The 15,405-nt window shown below is 43.4% G+C and overlaps 1 protein-coding gene across 2 annotated transcripts; it reads right to left on the reverse strand.

The window, feature by feature from the left end:
- Window positions 1–966: 966 nt before the first annotated feature.
- On the reverse strand, window positions 967–7,458 carry pdp2 (putative pyruvate dehydrogenase phosphatase isoenzyme 2). Of its 2 annotated transcripts, XR_008810420.1 has the most exons (10): window positions 7,392–7,458; window positions 7,175–7,300; window positions 6,784–6,999; window positions 5,622–5,741; window positions 5,139–5,425; window positions 4,415–4,520; window positions 4,102–4,335; window positions 3,661–3,960; window positions 3,418–3,559; window positions 2,129–2,250 (listed from the first exon to the last, which is right to left on the reverse strand). XR_008810420.1 is itself a non-coding variant. In XM_056282700.1 (9 exons), the coding sequence occupies exons 2-9, from the start codon at window positions 7,235–7,237 to the stop codon at window positions 1,975–1,977; spliced, it is 1,602 nt and encodes a 533-aa protein (XP_056138675.1). In that variant the 5' UTR covers window positions 7,238–7,300; window positions 7,392–7,458; the 3' UTR covers window positions 967–1,974. The 2 variants fall into 2 exon arrangements, 1 of the variants encoding a protein (XP_056138675.1); XM_056282700.1 differs by lacking the exon at window positions 3,418–3,559 and having other exon boundaries at window positions 967–2,250.
- Between the last annotated feature and the right edge of the window lie 7,947 nt (window positions 7,459–15,405).

Consider the following 15,405-nt stretch of genomic DNA (forward strand, 5'->3'; position numbering starts at 1 on the left):
GGAGCCATCGAGGGAGCACAAGAATTAAATGAATATAACAGAACCATTGACAGTTCTGCAAGGTGTTAAACACTCACTTGGACCTGGCACAGTAGACAGGAGAACTTCACAGCCTTGCTGCGAGCCATCAGGTCCCCACAATGTCAAATCCAGCTTCTGAGACTTCACAGCCATCTCCAGTATCCCAGGTCTCCTTCCACTGGCACCAAAATTACTCTTTTGGGACTTGTTAATGTTTTTATAGAGGCTAATCTGCAAAGCATAGAGAATTTACGAACAGTTGAATCCCTTTCCACCAACTGAAGTTCTTTCTTCGTGCCATGGAGTGAAGTCTTTGTCGCTTTGTGCGGTCATTGGTTAGTGTCATCCATCCGTCCAGCCATCCATTCTCCGAACTGCTTATCCTTCTCTCAAGGTCACAGGGATGCTGGAGCCTATCCCAGCAGTCATTGGGAGGTAGGCGGGGGAGACACACTGGACAGGCCGCCAGACCATCACACAGAGCTCACACACACACTCATGCCTAGGGGGAACTTGGTGTTGCCGATTCACCTGACCTACAGGTCTTTGGACTGTGGGAGGAAACCGGAGCCCCCGGAGGAAACCCACGCAGACACAGGGAGAACATGCAAACTCCCCACAGAGGACGACCCCCAAGGTTGGACTACCCTGGGGCTCGAACCCAGGCCCTTCTTGCTGTGAGGTGACTGCGCTAACCACTGCGCCACTGTGCCGCCCAAAGCCAATACATGACAATAGAGTGTAACGTGTTGGCTTTTTGCTTGTCCTTGTCCCTGCTGATGCCAGCTGAATACTGGGTTGATTTGACTTTAACAGGATGGGATTCGTGTGACATGAGGACAGGTAAAGGTGACCTTGGGCACTGGCAGACATGCTACTTTGTGTTTACTATGCAAGTATATTGCCGCTGCATTTGTTTTGACACAAAAAACTTCGCTGTTGCACGTAAGTAGCTTTTATTATCTAAAATTTATCTTTTAAGTACTTACATCATGTTTGCATCTCTGGATCCCCACGGGATAATCTATGTCAAACAGGTATTCACATTTCTCAGCCAAGACAGCATGCTAGTGCTTATAAAAGACCTGAGAAGCAGGACAGGTTCCTGTGACAGTCAGCAAACGGCAGGTTAACGCTGCTGGTTTTGCAAGGTCTGTCTGTTTCTGGCAGCAGAAGTTCAAACTTTTAACAGCAGTTGATTCTTTAGACAGTGACCAAGATAAAGTGTTTCATTACTTTTTAAACTAGGTGCTTGTGCTTTTCATCACATGTAAAACAATGCAATCTCCAACTGTTTAACAGGTCACATATGTAACCCTTTTTCATCAAAGTGTCACTTTAAATGTATTTCAGTGACAAAACAAGACAGCACATTCACAAATGACAAAAAGTAAATATTCACTACGGCAAAGCAAATAGAAAAGACAACTTCCACAATGAATGGCCAAAACCAAATACTGCAGGTACAAAAATCAAAACACATTTCACAGATTTTGTCAGACACATTAGAAAGTGAATTTGTGCATTATTACCATGTCCATCATTAACTTGAACCACTTCCCGTCTCTGATATGCAACACGATGCATATCAGATTTGTGAGCAAATCATCCTTGAAGATTGCATTTCACAGTTTAGGACAGGGCAAACATCAATGGCTAATAAAATCTGTGATATAATTAAGACTTGTACAATAATAAACTGATTGGAATAAAGATAACCTTGGTAAAAATCTAAAGTGCCATAAACTGAACAGGAAACAAGACTTCACAATCTCCTCTCGGGTAAAAAAAAAAAAAAGGTTTCCAAATCATTTTTTTATTTTAAGCGCTAGTAATTCCCCTTTTCGTCCAAAAATAGAGAAAAAGAAGAAATGGAAATGGTATTGAAAAGGAAAGTTGAAGAAATGTTGCATTAATGTGGCATGTCCATCTGATATTCAGAAAAGCTTTTCGTTAGCTGTGGTGGGGTTTGGCCAGGTCCGAGTTCAGATACACAACAGTAACTGTAATATCATCCCTGTACATTCGAGCCAGGTCCTCTGGAAGTGCAAGTATGGAGGCCAGTTTCTCCTGGCATAGCTCTCCATAGTCCCCTTTGCCCAGGGCATGCCTGATGAGGTGTGTGGCAGCGTTGCGGTCCAGAGCGGGAGAGGCACGGGCCTGGCGTTTCAGCAGGAGGTCATGCATTTGACCCAAGTTTAGTTGCCTCTCAGATGGAGAAACGGGAGCCTGGGGGCAAAAGGAGAGAGAGAGAATATGAAACATTAAATGGGACATCTAAAAACAATATCTGATTGACAGCACTTACAGGTATACTATGTAGGAATTTTGCCTTAATCTGGTCAAGTCTTCTCACGTGGTCTGATGGCTGACTTATGCTTCCGCATTGAGGTGACAGCAGGGCTCCACTGATGGCTATGGCAGTGTCACCGCAGTTGAGTCGGCTATGCGGGTTACGCAGACACCGCAAAAGTTGCGACTGGTTTGCTTGGGCCACTTACCTGCTATGTGTTTCAGGTGCCGGTACGTGGCAGTATTTCCATCGCTCACATTTAGCAAGCCAACGGTGAATTCCCCGTCCTCCTGCCTCACCGTGTTTAGTGGTCCACAGGCCATGTCCTCTTTCAAACATAATTTTCTCCTTATTAATAATGCCAACAAAATTAGCTCTTTTAGCTAATCTAGCTACTGCAGCGTAGTATGAATGACACTGCCATCTAGTGTTGAAGCAGTGCTATTATGTTGTACGGGGGCCGTGTCTATGCAGTAGTATAAATCAAATGTTACACTACAGGCTCCTACGGTGGGGCCCCATGGTCACCTCAACACGGAACCATAAATCAGGCATGAGGACATTGTGAGGGTATGTGCTTCTAAAATATTCCTTTCCCATTTTATTTACAGTTCTCTGTATTCCACTTATCTACTACTACTACTACTGTATTCCGTTTACTGTATTTTTTTGTTTTTTATCTATACAATAGCTCCTCTCAGAGGTTGAATCCATCTGACTCCCTCAGAAAGTTCAGGCTCAACGACACATCAATAAATAATGGGCAAAAACATCCAACATATGTGAGGAGAAGCCAGCATTGCCAGATATGTAGCCTAGATACAGGAATAGCTGCTTACAGGATGCTAAACAGGAATGGTAATGGAAGATAAGTAAGCAAACACCATCAAACTTTTGATACACTTTTAAGACTTAATGCTTAGTTTTATACTAAGCTCAATTTATATTCTAAAAACAATAAACTTACTATTGACAATGGTGTTTGAAAGAGAGCACATATTCGTATTACCCAGTAAGGGTGATGGCACAACAGCTGAGCAGCATGCACATAAACTAAGGGTTAAGGCATGCTTCTGAGTAGGTGTACTTAAATGTCTCCTCACAATGGTGCAAAGAAGGGGTTTTTCGGTGACAAAGTCCTGCAGTGTCGCAGATGTGCTCTCTTGCGAAACCTCAACACCAAGTCAACCGTGTTATGAGTGGCAGGCGGGAGAGAAGGAATCTTCATCAAGTCAGTAACTTGACCTGAGCAGAAAAGTCTCATAGAGATGGCAATATTTAATATCTTAGTGGTGCTAAACAAAAAGAAAGTGAATGCATGTAATAATTCCATTCTAGACACACACCTGTAGATGAATTCCACTCAAGTGCTCCCCGACAAGCTGTACAGCCTCCTCACTCCCTAGCTCATCCCAAAGCCCGTCAGAGCCAAGAATCAGAAAGCGGTCCTGAGGTCTCAACTTGTGATAGGTTAGCTCTGGTGACACATCCAGGTAGGGCGGTGTGAGGAAGTTGGGTGGAGCGTAGTGGTACATGTTCAGAGTGTCCAGGTCTACTCCAGAGTCCAGACTATCGAGAACGCTCTGCTGCAGTTCTCTACTCCACTTGAATCTAACATCACCAAAGGCGCGCAGGGGCATCAGGATCTGACATCATAAACAAATACAGGGGCAATTAGCTTGGTGGGGAAAAAAAGAAAAAGAGACATGGGTGCTGTCTTGTATTTTAAGCTCAGCAGTCACTTCAATGTAACATAGCTGGCTTATGTTACACTGCTGAAAGCTCACCCCCAGTAGTCTGTCCTCTATGACTACTGATTCTCTCTCGTTTGGGTGTTGGGCCCTGACCCGCTCCAGCTCAGCCTGATTCTCGGCGTTGTGGTCCCAAGAAAGGGGCAAGGCACTCCAGGACCCATCCTCCTCCTGCACCCCCAACACTGCTCGGCAGTCACCAGCATTAGCTACATGGATCCCCTCCATGCCAACGTGGGCCACACAGGCAGTGCAGCCAGAAAACGCCACCTGTATGGGCAAATTTGGACGAGTGTACCATCCATCCACGTGTAACCTTGCCAACTGAGTGAATAGTTAAAATTGTTACCTGTATAGCTGTGCTTCTCATAAGGTCACTGGAAAGAGGGACCTGAGCTTCAAGGGAGATGTCAGAGTCGAGGCGCTTAAAGGTATGATCCAGAGCATCCCATGGACTAAAGGGAGAAGGGCATAATGAAGGGTTTGAGCCAAAACCCTGATCTTACTTGTTAGCATCAAGGAAAATATTTCAACAAGTAAAAAGAATCGCTAGAGTTTCTGAACTTTACTCTGCACGCACAGACATTTGCTGTTGTACATTATCAGATGAATTAACCTGGTAGAAGTCACCTCCACTTCTGGCATTCATAGAAAGCTACATACACACACACACCTCAAAAGGAATACTTATAAGGTTATTTTTGGCTGAGATTTGCAAGGTTCAGCTATTTATTTATTTTTAGTTAATTATTAACTTTTTGTGAAGACAGAGAATTTAGGCATGAATTTCAGTAAAACCTTTTTTTCTGCTACAATCACAGCTACCTCAGCTTAGTGTCTTGATGAAGCCAGATGCAAAAATGTTCTATTCATTATTGATAGTTTGCTTAGTCCCATGTATTTTACACTACTCAGTAACTTTGTTATGAAATACGGTATGAAATTATTGTAAGTTGTTAATACTATCTAAGACACTGTGCTTGAGGGGTAAACCAATGACTGGAAAGAGCCAAGGGCTCAACTGAAGGAGGCCTTATATAAGCATCCATTAGACTGCATATACACACACACACCTCAGGCCGTCCCCATGTTCCTCACTATCCAGTAATTCTTGCCAGAAGACTCTGAGGTGGTCTACATAGAGTGAGGCAGACTCGTGGAAGTTAAGGTCTCCATGGTGTTTATACCACTGCAAAATGGGAGGGACAGGTCTTCCATGCTCCATACATCTTTCAAGCTCCTCTAGACTTCGCTGAGGCATCATCGCCACTGCTATGTAGTACAGCAAACGCTCACTGACTGCCTGAGCACATGCCCAGCCCCCATGTCCATCAAACAGCCCAAAGAGCATGCCCTTTGTCTGGAGGAGGGAAGAGAGAACACAACATTGTTTTTTGTGATCAACAATTTATTTTTAAAAAACAGGACACAACAAACACACAACAACAACAGGGCAGCACATTGGTAACAATGTTTAAAGGACAGTGAAAACAACATTGTGATAATTATGCACTGAGGAAGATGAGGTAAATATAAAGATGGGAGAAGATGCCTACCTGTAAGCAGGTGGCTGCACTCCGACGGTCCTCATTAGGTGTGTTAGCAGCAAGCTGATTGCTCTCAAACTTTCTGACAGCACTGAGTCCCCTACCATCAAACTCTGGAACACTCACAAGCTGAAATACAAACATGGCACGCTAGGTATTCAGCTGATACGTTATTTTGGGTGGGAAATAAAATCCAACCGCGTAAACCTCTTAGGTTTTGGAAACACAGTGCCGCCTAGAGATACGTTAGCAAGGACTTTAAGGTGTTGTTTATGAAATAGACTAGAAGAACCCCGCTACAATGTAGCGGTTTGGTTATCCACCCGTCTAAATCTCCCTCCTCTTCATCCTGCTAGCTAACCGCCCCCCCCACTCCAACTCCCTCCCCCAAATGCTCAGAATCATCTGAAATGCTGGGAAAAGTGGTTTTTAGCCATTTTTAGAAAATGCATATTTTGCATAATTATGCATAATTATTATAATTATCTTAATGTTCTGCTATTTTTCTGGTCCTGTCTGGAACAATACCTACCACCTCAAAAAAAATGAGGATCATAAGTGCATTTTTGCAAAAATGCATATATTTTGCATAATGCCAAAACATTTCTAAGTCCCAGAAATGTTTTTGTATATAGGTGAAAAAAATCAAAGATGCTCAGAATCATCTGAAATGCCGAGAAAAGTGGTTTTTAGCCATTTTTAGAAAAATGCATATTGTAGCGAATTCGGGGGGCAACGCAACCACAGGAACTGCCGCGGCCGGGACGCGAACCCGTATCGCCCGCACCGCAGGAGGCGTCGCTAACCGCTGGACTAAAGGGTCAGATCCGCGAAGTAGCGTGTCTACTAATCCATCCACGTTACAATATTTATGCATAATTTTAATGTAATTTTCTGCTATTTTTTATAGGTGCCCCTGATCGTCCCCAATAACCTCCAAAAAGAATCAAGGCCCCAAGTGCTTTAGTTTGGCCGTTTACAGACTCTCACACAGACACACACCACACACACATGGTGACAATACAGGAGTAGACTAGTAGTTGGGTGACAAAATGTCAGTAACCTCATTACCAGATTCCTGTGTTCTAATATCCAACACAGTCATTCGGGTAAATATTGCCCAATTCAAACTTCTCCTCCCACCCCAAAGAGGTACCACCATAGGCGTTACCTGCTCACTAGCTCGCAGAACGCTGTTGATCTGGACTTGGTTGAGCTGGAAGTGCAGGTCCTGTCGAGCCGAGCGGTACCGTCGGACCTGGGACGGCGACCTGCAGCGACCACCACCGCAGCACTGCTGCTCCGGGCTGTAGCCAGTCCGGGAGGAGAAGCGGGCATGCTGGGTCAGCCTTCTCTGAGAGGGTGGCAGGGCACCACATCTGGCGTACTGCTGGCACAGAAAGCATTGACATAACGTTATATTGAGGACATGTGGACGAGAAGGCCGCGTCCAAAGCGGCAGACAGTGATACAGTTAGATCGGTGTTGTGTCGTCTGCAAAGCGCAAGTATGTAACCAGTCAGGTCAGCTGACTGGGGGGTGAGGGGGGGCAGCGGGGTGACCTGCAGCAAGACGGAGGCGGAGGAGGCTCTGTGCGGGATGCTGGCGCACAGACGTGCAGACATATCAGGGAACCGCGGGGAGTAACGGCAGCTAGCTGTGCCACTCGGCCACCTCGACAAATCGACCTGTTGGAGGAACACAAGAGGCGGTTAGCTAGCCAAGGCTACACGTCACCGTCTCGCGGTTGTGTGCCGGGAGTTTCACGCGTGCCGATACCTTTGCCGTGAACACGCCGAGCCGTTAGCGCCGGAGCTACAGCCCTAGCGGTACTTCTTCTTCTTCTGCTTCTTCTTCTGCTTCTTCTGCTTCTGCTTCTTCTTCTTCCTGGTTTTAGCGGCGGTCGGTATCTGAAATATCGAACTACCGCCATCTACTGGATGTAAACTAAAAATTCCACTGAGCAAGCGAAACGAGTTCTCCCCACCCATTTCCCACTCTGCAACGTCTCCGTTCCTCAGGATCTTGACAGGGAGTTGTCGGGGTATCGTTCGCTATCCCCTCATCCGAGTCCGTCGATGTGAAGAAAAGACAGTCGAGACGTTTCTGGAGATAACTCCGCAGTTTATTATTGTGACAGGTATCTGGAGACACAAACAGCCAATCCTCCCTATGTGTCTGTCTTTCTTTGTGCGTGAGATTTTTTTGTATGCTAAACCTCCCTTGTTCATGCGTCACAGACGGCCTTGAGCTTTCTTCCCGACTTGTTATACTTCTCTACACCATCCCCTCTGTCTGCATAACCCCCCTCTCTCTTAGCTATCCCCCTTTTGGGTGGGGAGGGTTCATCCTGTGTTGACATGTCGTGTCTACCTCGAGGGGCTCTCTGTTCCAGACTTCTTGTCTCCTCTCGCTGGCCTTGGCTACACAAGCATTCCTATCTACATGTAGCAAGTAATATAATTCACATAATGACATTTAGTTACCCCACCATCGTTTGATACATATGGTTTATGGTTCCAATCACATTTTAAGTATTACAGAGTAAAAGACTAAAAGCCCACTATGCACACCTCCAGTAACTCCCAAGGCGCCTTCCCCGCCCCAGCTTTAGTCACATTAAGAAGTTCATGAACCACTAAGACTGAAAATCTATTGTGTGGCTCGCATACTATAGACGAACTAACCATAACCGCATGACGGATATGCAGTAAGATGGTATTGCATCAGATACACACTAACTAATTAAAAAAACATTGCAGTTGCAAAGTTGGTAGTCTTTATGCTACCGTAACGCCAACAAAACGCTCACACCCTCCTCCTCCTCCTCCTCCTCCTCCTCCTGCTTCTGCTTCTTCTTCTTCTTCTATCGGTTTACTGGCGGATTGCAAACAACTTTAAGGTGCATACCGTCACCTACTGTACAAGAGTGTGTAGCGTCATTTTACCCTATTCAATTCTACCCATCAACCTTGTGTCACTTAAGAAAGAAAGGAGTGCCTTCCTGGTGATTTTAAAAGCCTCCTCAGTAGCCGCTGCACACCTCCAGAAACTCCTACGACACCCTCCTTCTGTTCCCGGTATCCCCATCAGACCCCCGTCCCGCCTCTCGGACTCTATCCTGGGACCTTTCTCTTTCCACTTCCTACATCTTGCAATGCAGTATTACATGTTCAGCGTTTCCTTTAACCCCACAGTTCTCACACTCATCATGTCCCCTCCCCATGATAAACAAGGTGCCATTAATCCTGTGTGATCCAAGCTTGTGTTTTGTAGATGGGTGAAGACAAGCTTTAAAACCGAATTTCCACAGCTATTTGCGAAGGTTGTTTTGAGGTCCATGTGTTTAATCCCTTTACTGTCATTTGCATATTTAGGACAAAGCAGAACAGCATGATCCACAGTCTCCATTTGGTTTCAGACATCACAGGTTCCGTTTGGATGCTTCCCGATGAGGTGTCTACCCTTTACAAAAAAGAAGTTTATTCAAGTCTTCCACAAGTATACTTCCTTTAAACTAAAAGTTAGAGAGCATACTTTCAGTTTACTTCTTATGTACTTATGAGAGATATACTCAACAAAGTTATCCTCCAGTATACTTGGCGTATACTGAGAAGTATACAGAACAGTCTTAAGTATATTCAGACTATACTTATACTTAAACTTTTGATCAAGATATGCTTAACAAAAGTATAATGAAGTATTAAAATATCTGTGCCTTATATGTGAGTATACTTTGCTTGTAGTTGTGCTTATCCAGTATTGCCTTCTGTGTTGTTTACTGCAGCATGTTTTAAATCTGGAGAAGCTGCATGTTCCATAATGTAAAGTTTGTGTTATAACAGGTCAGCTTCGGAGTGCAATAGCTGAAGAGTAGACAGTGGTGGAACTGAACCTGATCTTTTATGTACCCAGTGTTATTAACCCACAGAGACATATGAACATTTGTCTGATTTTATTTGAAAACAAATATGACAGTTCTTTCAAGGCATGGACATTGTGACAGACTTGATTCACACTGGCTGCTATTACTATAAGCCATGACCAAAATACATCTGCATTTTTACAATGTCATCAAAAAACAATAAGTCTCTACATGAATCAGTGGCTACAACACTGGACTTGTGATGACTCATGACTGCTCTTTTAGTCCCGTCCATATGGATTTGGCAAAGGTGTAATGTCCAATTTATCAGCCATTTCAGCAACACCACATTTCATTGTTACCATGTCAGGCCAGATGGCACTTAAGTTTCCAGTCCTCCTCACCTCATGTATGAAAGTACTCTGTATCTGTGAATCTTTACATAAAGGCCTGCTAGATTTAGCAAGTACCTCAACCAGTACACAGCAATGTTTGGTACATGCACAATATGTAGGGTTTTGATGTGCACGCTTTTGTTTAAAAACGACTAAGTCGTTAATTAGACCCAATTTACCATCTTTCAAGTATACAGCACTGTTGAATCTTTTCTTTAGTCGGTCATATTTTTGACTGTGATGCAGAACTCCATCAACCAAAAAACGGCTGTAAGACCAGAAGCAGTTACTTAGCAATGGCAAGCCTATGTGAGGTTGTGATATTTTCTTGCAGGGGGGGGGGTGCCCAAAACCCTTCCATTTAGTGTGTCACATTTTTCTGTTCTTCGCTTATTAAAATAAAGTTCTTCAAAGAATGACTGAACCTTGGTACTTGCTGAGGCGATAGTATGCTTTGCCCTTTCTGGTAATTATCTCCACAACAGGAATTTTCTAGCTATTTGTGAAGGGACATACTGTGTTCCATGAAAATACTTGAGTAGAGTGCCCATATTGGATTCAAATGCAAAGGTTGAGGTAGCCCATAAAGGCCCCCAGCGTTTTACACTTTGTGTGATGTGTGTGAGCAAGTGTATGTTGAAAGTCATGCAGTCTTTCCCATACAGTCTTTGCAATTCGATTACAAATTTTTTAAGAGCCAGTTCTGCCATCAAGATGCTTCTAGTCTTGATCTTATCCTGCAGTGATGTATATATATGCCAAACACCAAAAGGAACAGATGATTCCAAAATCTGGCAGGGAGTACGCCTTTCAAAACAGGGAGAGCATAGAAGAGGAGAAAGGCTCGCCACTCTGAAGCTTTCCAGAATCTCCTTTCACTCACTGACCTTGGCGTTCTAGTTATCTCAACAGGAGGTTTTATTTTTACAAGTCGCAAATCGACCTCTTCCACCTGTTTACCAATGTACCAGGGGGCTTCACTGTTTGCTGTGTCAAACCACAACGTGGACAGTTGCCGAGTGACTCCAAGGCACACGTTGTGTTGATATTCAGGAATTAAACCATTTATCATTTGGAAGTGAGCAAGCTTCATTAAAGGAGATGGGCCTTTGACTCCAAAACACTGGCTCATCAACTGATGCTGACATTGCATGACTGAAATGATCTCTCTCATTTCGCAGGGGGGGGGGGGTTCAGGTCTATCATATGGATAGGTTTTACCACCTTTGTGATAACAAGAATCACAACCATAAAAACCATTGAACTGCTTTGTGTTACGAAGCAATGGCCGAGCCACCGAATCGGAGCTACAAGTCAGCACAAATACTTCAGAAACGCGACAGTTTCCCTGTGTGTCTTGCCAGTCAGCACCATCAGTCTCTAATAACGACGCTTATTTAACAAGTGGTGTTAGTAATGAAAACATGGATGGCTTACTTGGCCCAAACCATAATGCTGACATCAAAATGTACTTTTTCCTCACATGTGGTTGCAGTTCAATGACCTGACACTGAACTGGCCAAATGCTGTACTTTGAACTTTTGAAAACTGGTGCACCATCACAGTTCCAAATTAGCGTCAAGTCGTCTTTCCCAAGAACTCCACTGTCACATAACTTTTGATACTCTTCACCAGACTGCATGTCAGAGAGAATCCCAAAAGTTCTAGTTTTTTCACTAAGACTGACGCTGTGTTCTTGCAGAAGCTGCTTAATCTGTGCATGCAGGGGCAACACCAGAAAATAGAAAGCTTTTTTCAGGTTTGCTCTGGCATCAAATAGTGTGTTGCAAGAGTCACATTGAGAGGGACAGTCAGCTCTAATGCCAAGGTATTTTAAACAGCTTTCACAGTAAAGATTAACTTCAAATTCAGATGAACTTCCAACTTCTTTGTGGAACAGGTAATGTGAAGATGGGATCAGGCCTGGAAACATTATGTTAAACATTTCCAGCAAGTGAGTAAGTGCTTCGCCAGTTAAATTGTGCCGCAACAGATAGGACATCAGCATTAATAGACTTTCTCCTTTTGAAAGTGGAGCACCAGCATACAAGGGCTTGTCGCCAGTATCTTCACTGTCCTACAGAGAGAGAAGAGAGAGCGACAGAGAGAGAAGAGAGAGAGGCAGAGAGAGAGAGAGAGAGACAGAGACAGAGACAGAGAGACAGAGAAATGTGAGCAGTGGCAGAACAAAGCAAAATATTACGCCAGCCTATTTTCTTTACTTTGGCAAATGTAATTTTCCAGAAGGAAACAGCTACTAGCTCATATATCTAGTCATGTTATGTATTGGGCTTCTCTAAATGAACTATTCTACTGTCTGTCATTGAACGATTTACTATATACCATTGAAAACTGGGATGTGTTTTCTCCACTAACGTTGCACTCCAAGTCCTCACTGTCCACATCGTTTTCCTCTTCACCCCTGGCAGCATCAGGCATGATCCCTTCGGAATCTGACAGGTCTTCCTTGTTCTAGAGGTTAACAAGGGGAAAATGATGACCTGAGAGAATATCAGTGAATTATAATGTAGGCATTTATTTAACCAAAGATAAAAACTGTGTGATAAGTGTGTATTTACCTCTTGAATGTCAGCACCCAACAGGCTAGTTGTGGATGAGTTTTCATTATCTTCTTCCTCGCCTTCATCTTCAGTCGGAAGCATCACTCTTGTCATCTTCTGTGCTTATTTGGTCAGCGTTGACATTCTATAGGTTAACAAGAGAAAGAGAATGAATTACTGAGTGAATGAAATAATGACGCTGAATTCATGCAAGCCCTCTGCTGCTGTTGTCCCAATGGCTTGGTGCATGTTGGGAGAAGACAAGTAGGGGGAGAAGGAATTTTGTCATTTGGTCTGAGGGTGGCACTGGACGAAAAGGTCACAGGGTCACCACAATCAAGTAGAAAGTTTTTAGGGAGTACAAATGTAATCACCAAGTATCACACCAATCAACACACTACATGTACATCTTGTGTGCAAAGGTGACATTTTGACTTTGAATTTGTGACGGCAGAGTAGCACTGAACAAAAGGTAATAGGCTCAACACAGTTGACCGGGTTCATCCTCTGAAGCTCATGTATGTGCTTACCTAATATAATTGGCAATTGGTCCGATATATTTCAAGATTTGTGGCCCTGGAGCAATAGTTGGATGGAAAGACATAATACCAGTGGAGCTAAAAACATGTAATTATGGATTTACCTCTTCAATGTCAGTGCCCAGCAAGCTAGCTGTAAGTGAGTTTTCACTCTCCTCTTCATCATCTTTGTCTTCACAGTTGGAAGCATTACTCTTCTCATCTTCTGCGCTTATTTGGTCAGTTTCGTTGTTGTTCTACAGGTTAAGAAGGGGGAAAAACATGTCAAAGATGAAACATCAATGAACATTTTGAAAAATGACAGGCTTTTCTTGTACCACAAGTAATAGATGTTATAACTGGGTGATGTCTGGATTAAATTCTTTATCACTAATGGGTCATAGACACTGTTTATGTACAGGAAATTGTGATATGAGAAACGTAAAGTGAATGTTAGTCTATTAGACAGTTAGAGGACAAATGATGTGGAGGTTGTGAAATCAAATTGTATGGTACAGAATCAAATATTATGACTAGTTTGCTGTTGTCATAACAGATGATGCTCTCCATTAGAGCTGGGCAATATGGACAAAGTTAAGTATCACAATATGACTGAATACCTTGATATTGATATTGTGACAATACTTTTGGTTGGGCAACTGATATTTTCATAATATATTTACCCAATTGGATTTTTAATAAACAGTTAATAATGAATAATTAACAAAGCCACTTTTCCAACCTCAAGTCCTGCATCCACGTGGTCAACAACCACACCGTCTGTAGACTCACCAGTTTCTGCACATGGTTCTCCTCAAGTGGAGTCTGATGATATGGTAACTACCTCACATAGAAAGATATGTTATAATCTATGTGTGTAAATGTTGATTCCAAGAGTTCCCATCTTCGCCATGTGCCACAAAGCTCTGACACTAAAGAGGCATTGTGCCTAAAAGTCTCAAGTACGTCCAAACCCTAACTGTGCCATATCTGTAACAGTTTTTTTGTGCAGAGCTGAATTTAATCTTGTGTGTCCCAGTCTAATCCTCCTAATCAGGCTCTCTTCTTTCCTACTTTTCCCCAGTGACCTCCCCTCTCCAGCTTCTCTGCAGAATCTGATGCAAATGCCTTCTTTTAGTGTCATTGTCTCTGCCACCGTGTCTTAATTTTGTTCCACATAAAAGCTTTGGTTTCTGCCTTACTTATTGGTATTGCCAACTCTACTTGATTCGCTTTTAATCCATTTTTGGCAAGAAGTTCCACTGTTTCATTCCCTTGGATGTCCACGTTAGCTGGTACCCATAACAACTGTACATCAATTCCTAGTCTAATAATTCTATATAAAGATTGCGAAATGTCATAGAGAATATCCTGTCTGCATTTGAAAGAGGTATTTTTGAGACTAGCCAGGGCTGCACTTGTGTCTGACCAGAGACGTATTTGCGGAGGTTTGATTTCCTCCATCCACTGTAGAGCGAATCAAACTGCCATCATTTCAACTGCTTATACTGATATATGGTCAACTGTTCTCTTGGTCACCTTGACTTGCTTCTCTGGCACATAAAATGCACTTCTTGTTTTCCATTTTCTGGATTTTTAGATCCATCTTTAAATATATGCACATAATGACTAATGACCCACTCGTTGACTTCTAATTTCTTAGTTATAGCTGTAACCGGTTATTTTGTTGCCCGGTGCGGGATTCGATACGGGTGTCTTGCACCACAAGGTGACATCACTAACCGCTCGGCTAAAGGGTCAGACCCGTTAGCTAGGGGCTATTAGTAGTTTACATAGCTAATATTATAATGCAAAAACTCTCATTTTTTACGTCTATAACCTTTTCCCCCCCAGGTTTGTAAATCCTTACGGCTCTGCAAATTTGCCCAATAATTGGCCGCCTTCAACTTTAACTGTAGTGAGCAAAAAATGTTAAAGGACCACCTCACCCATTTTCACCCTTATCTCTCTATCCAGATGTGCGGTATAGTGTGAAAAACGTCTGCAGTTGTCAGACTTTTGTCAAAAGGTGGTCCTTGAGATGCCTTCAAAACCGAGGAGAAGATGCCTGGCTGGGTGTAGGCCGAGTCAGGTAAGACTTTTCCGGAGAGCGGCCATTTTAAATCTAGAGCGCGCGCCAAAAAATACCGGAAGTGCGAGACGGAAGTGGAGGAGCCGTGTGGTCTCGCGAATGGCTATTTTCGCCTAATCTTCCACGTACATGTTAGCGTAAATTTTTAGCATAATCTTAAACATACACTCGGTCATAAACGTCAGCATAATCTCGAGTATAGCATTTGGCATATGTAGAGAGAGATGTACGTCCTTCCGTACTGCTGGCAGCTACGTCTGGCTAAAGTTAATTAACTAATTCAGCAGCCGTATCCTCGCTCGCCATCTCAAGAAGCTAGCCAAAGAAAATGGTTGGTCTTTTGTTTTCGAACGCCTATTAAG

Source organism: Lampris incognitus, chromosome 6, assembly GCF_029633865.1.
Source record: "Lampris incognitus isolate fLamInc1 chromosome 6, fLamInc1.hap2, whole genome shotgun sequence".
Classification (NCBI taxonomy): Eukaryota; Metazoa; Chordata; class Actinopteri; order Lampriformes; family Lampridae; genus Lampris; species Lampris incognitus.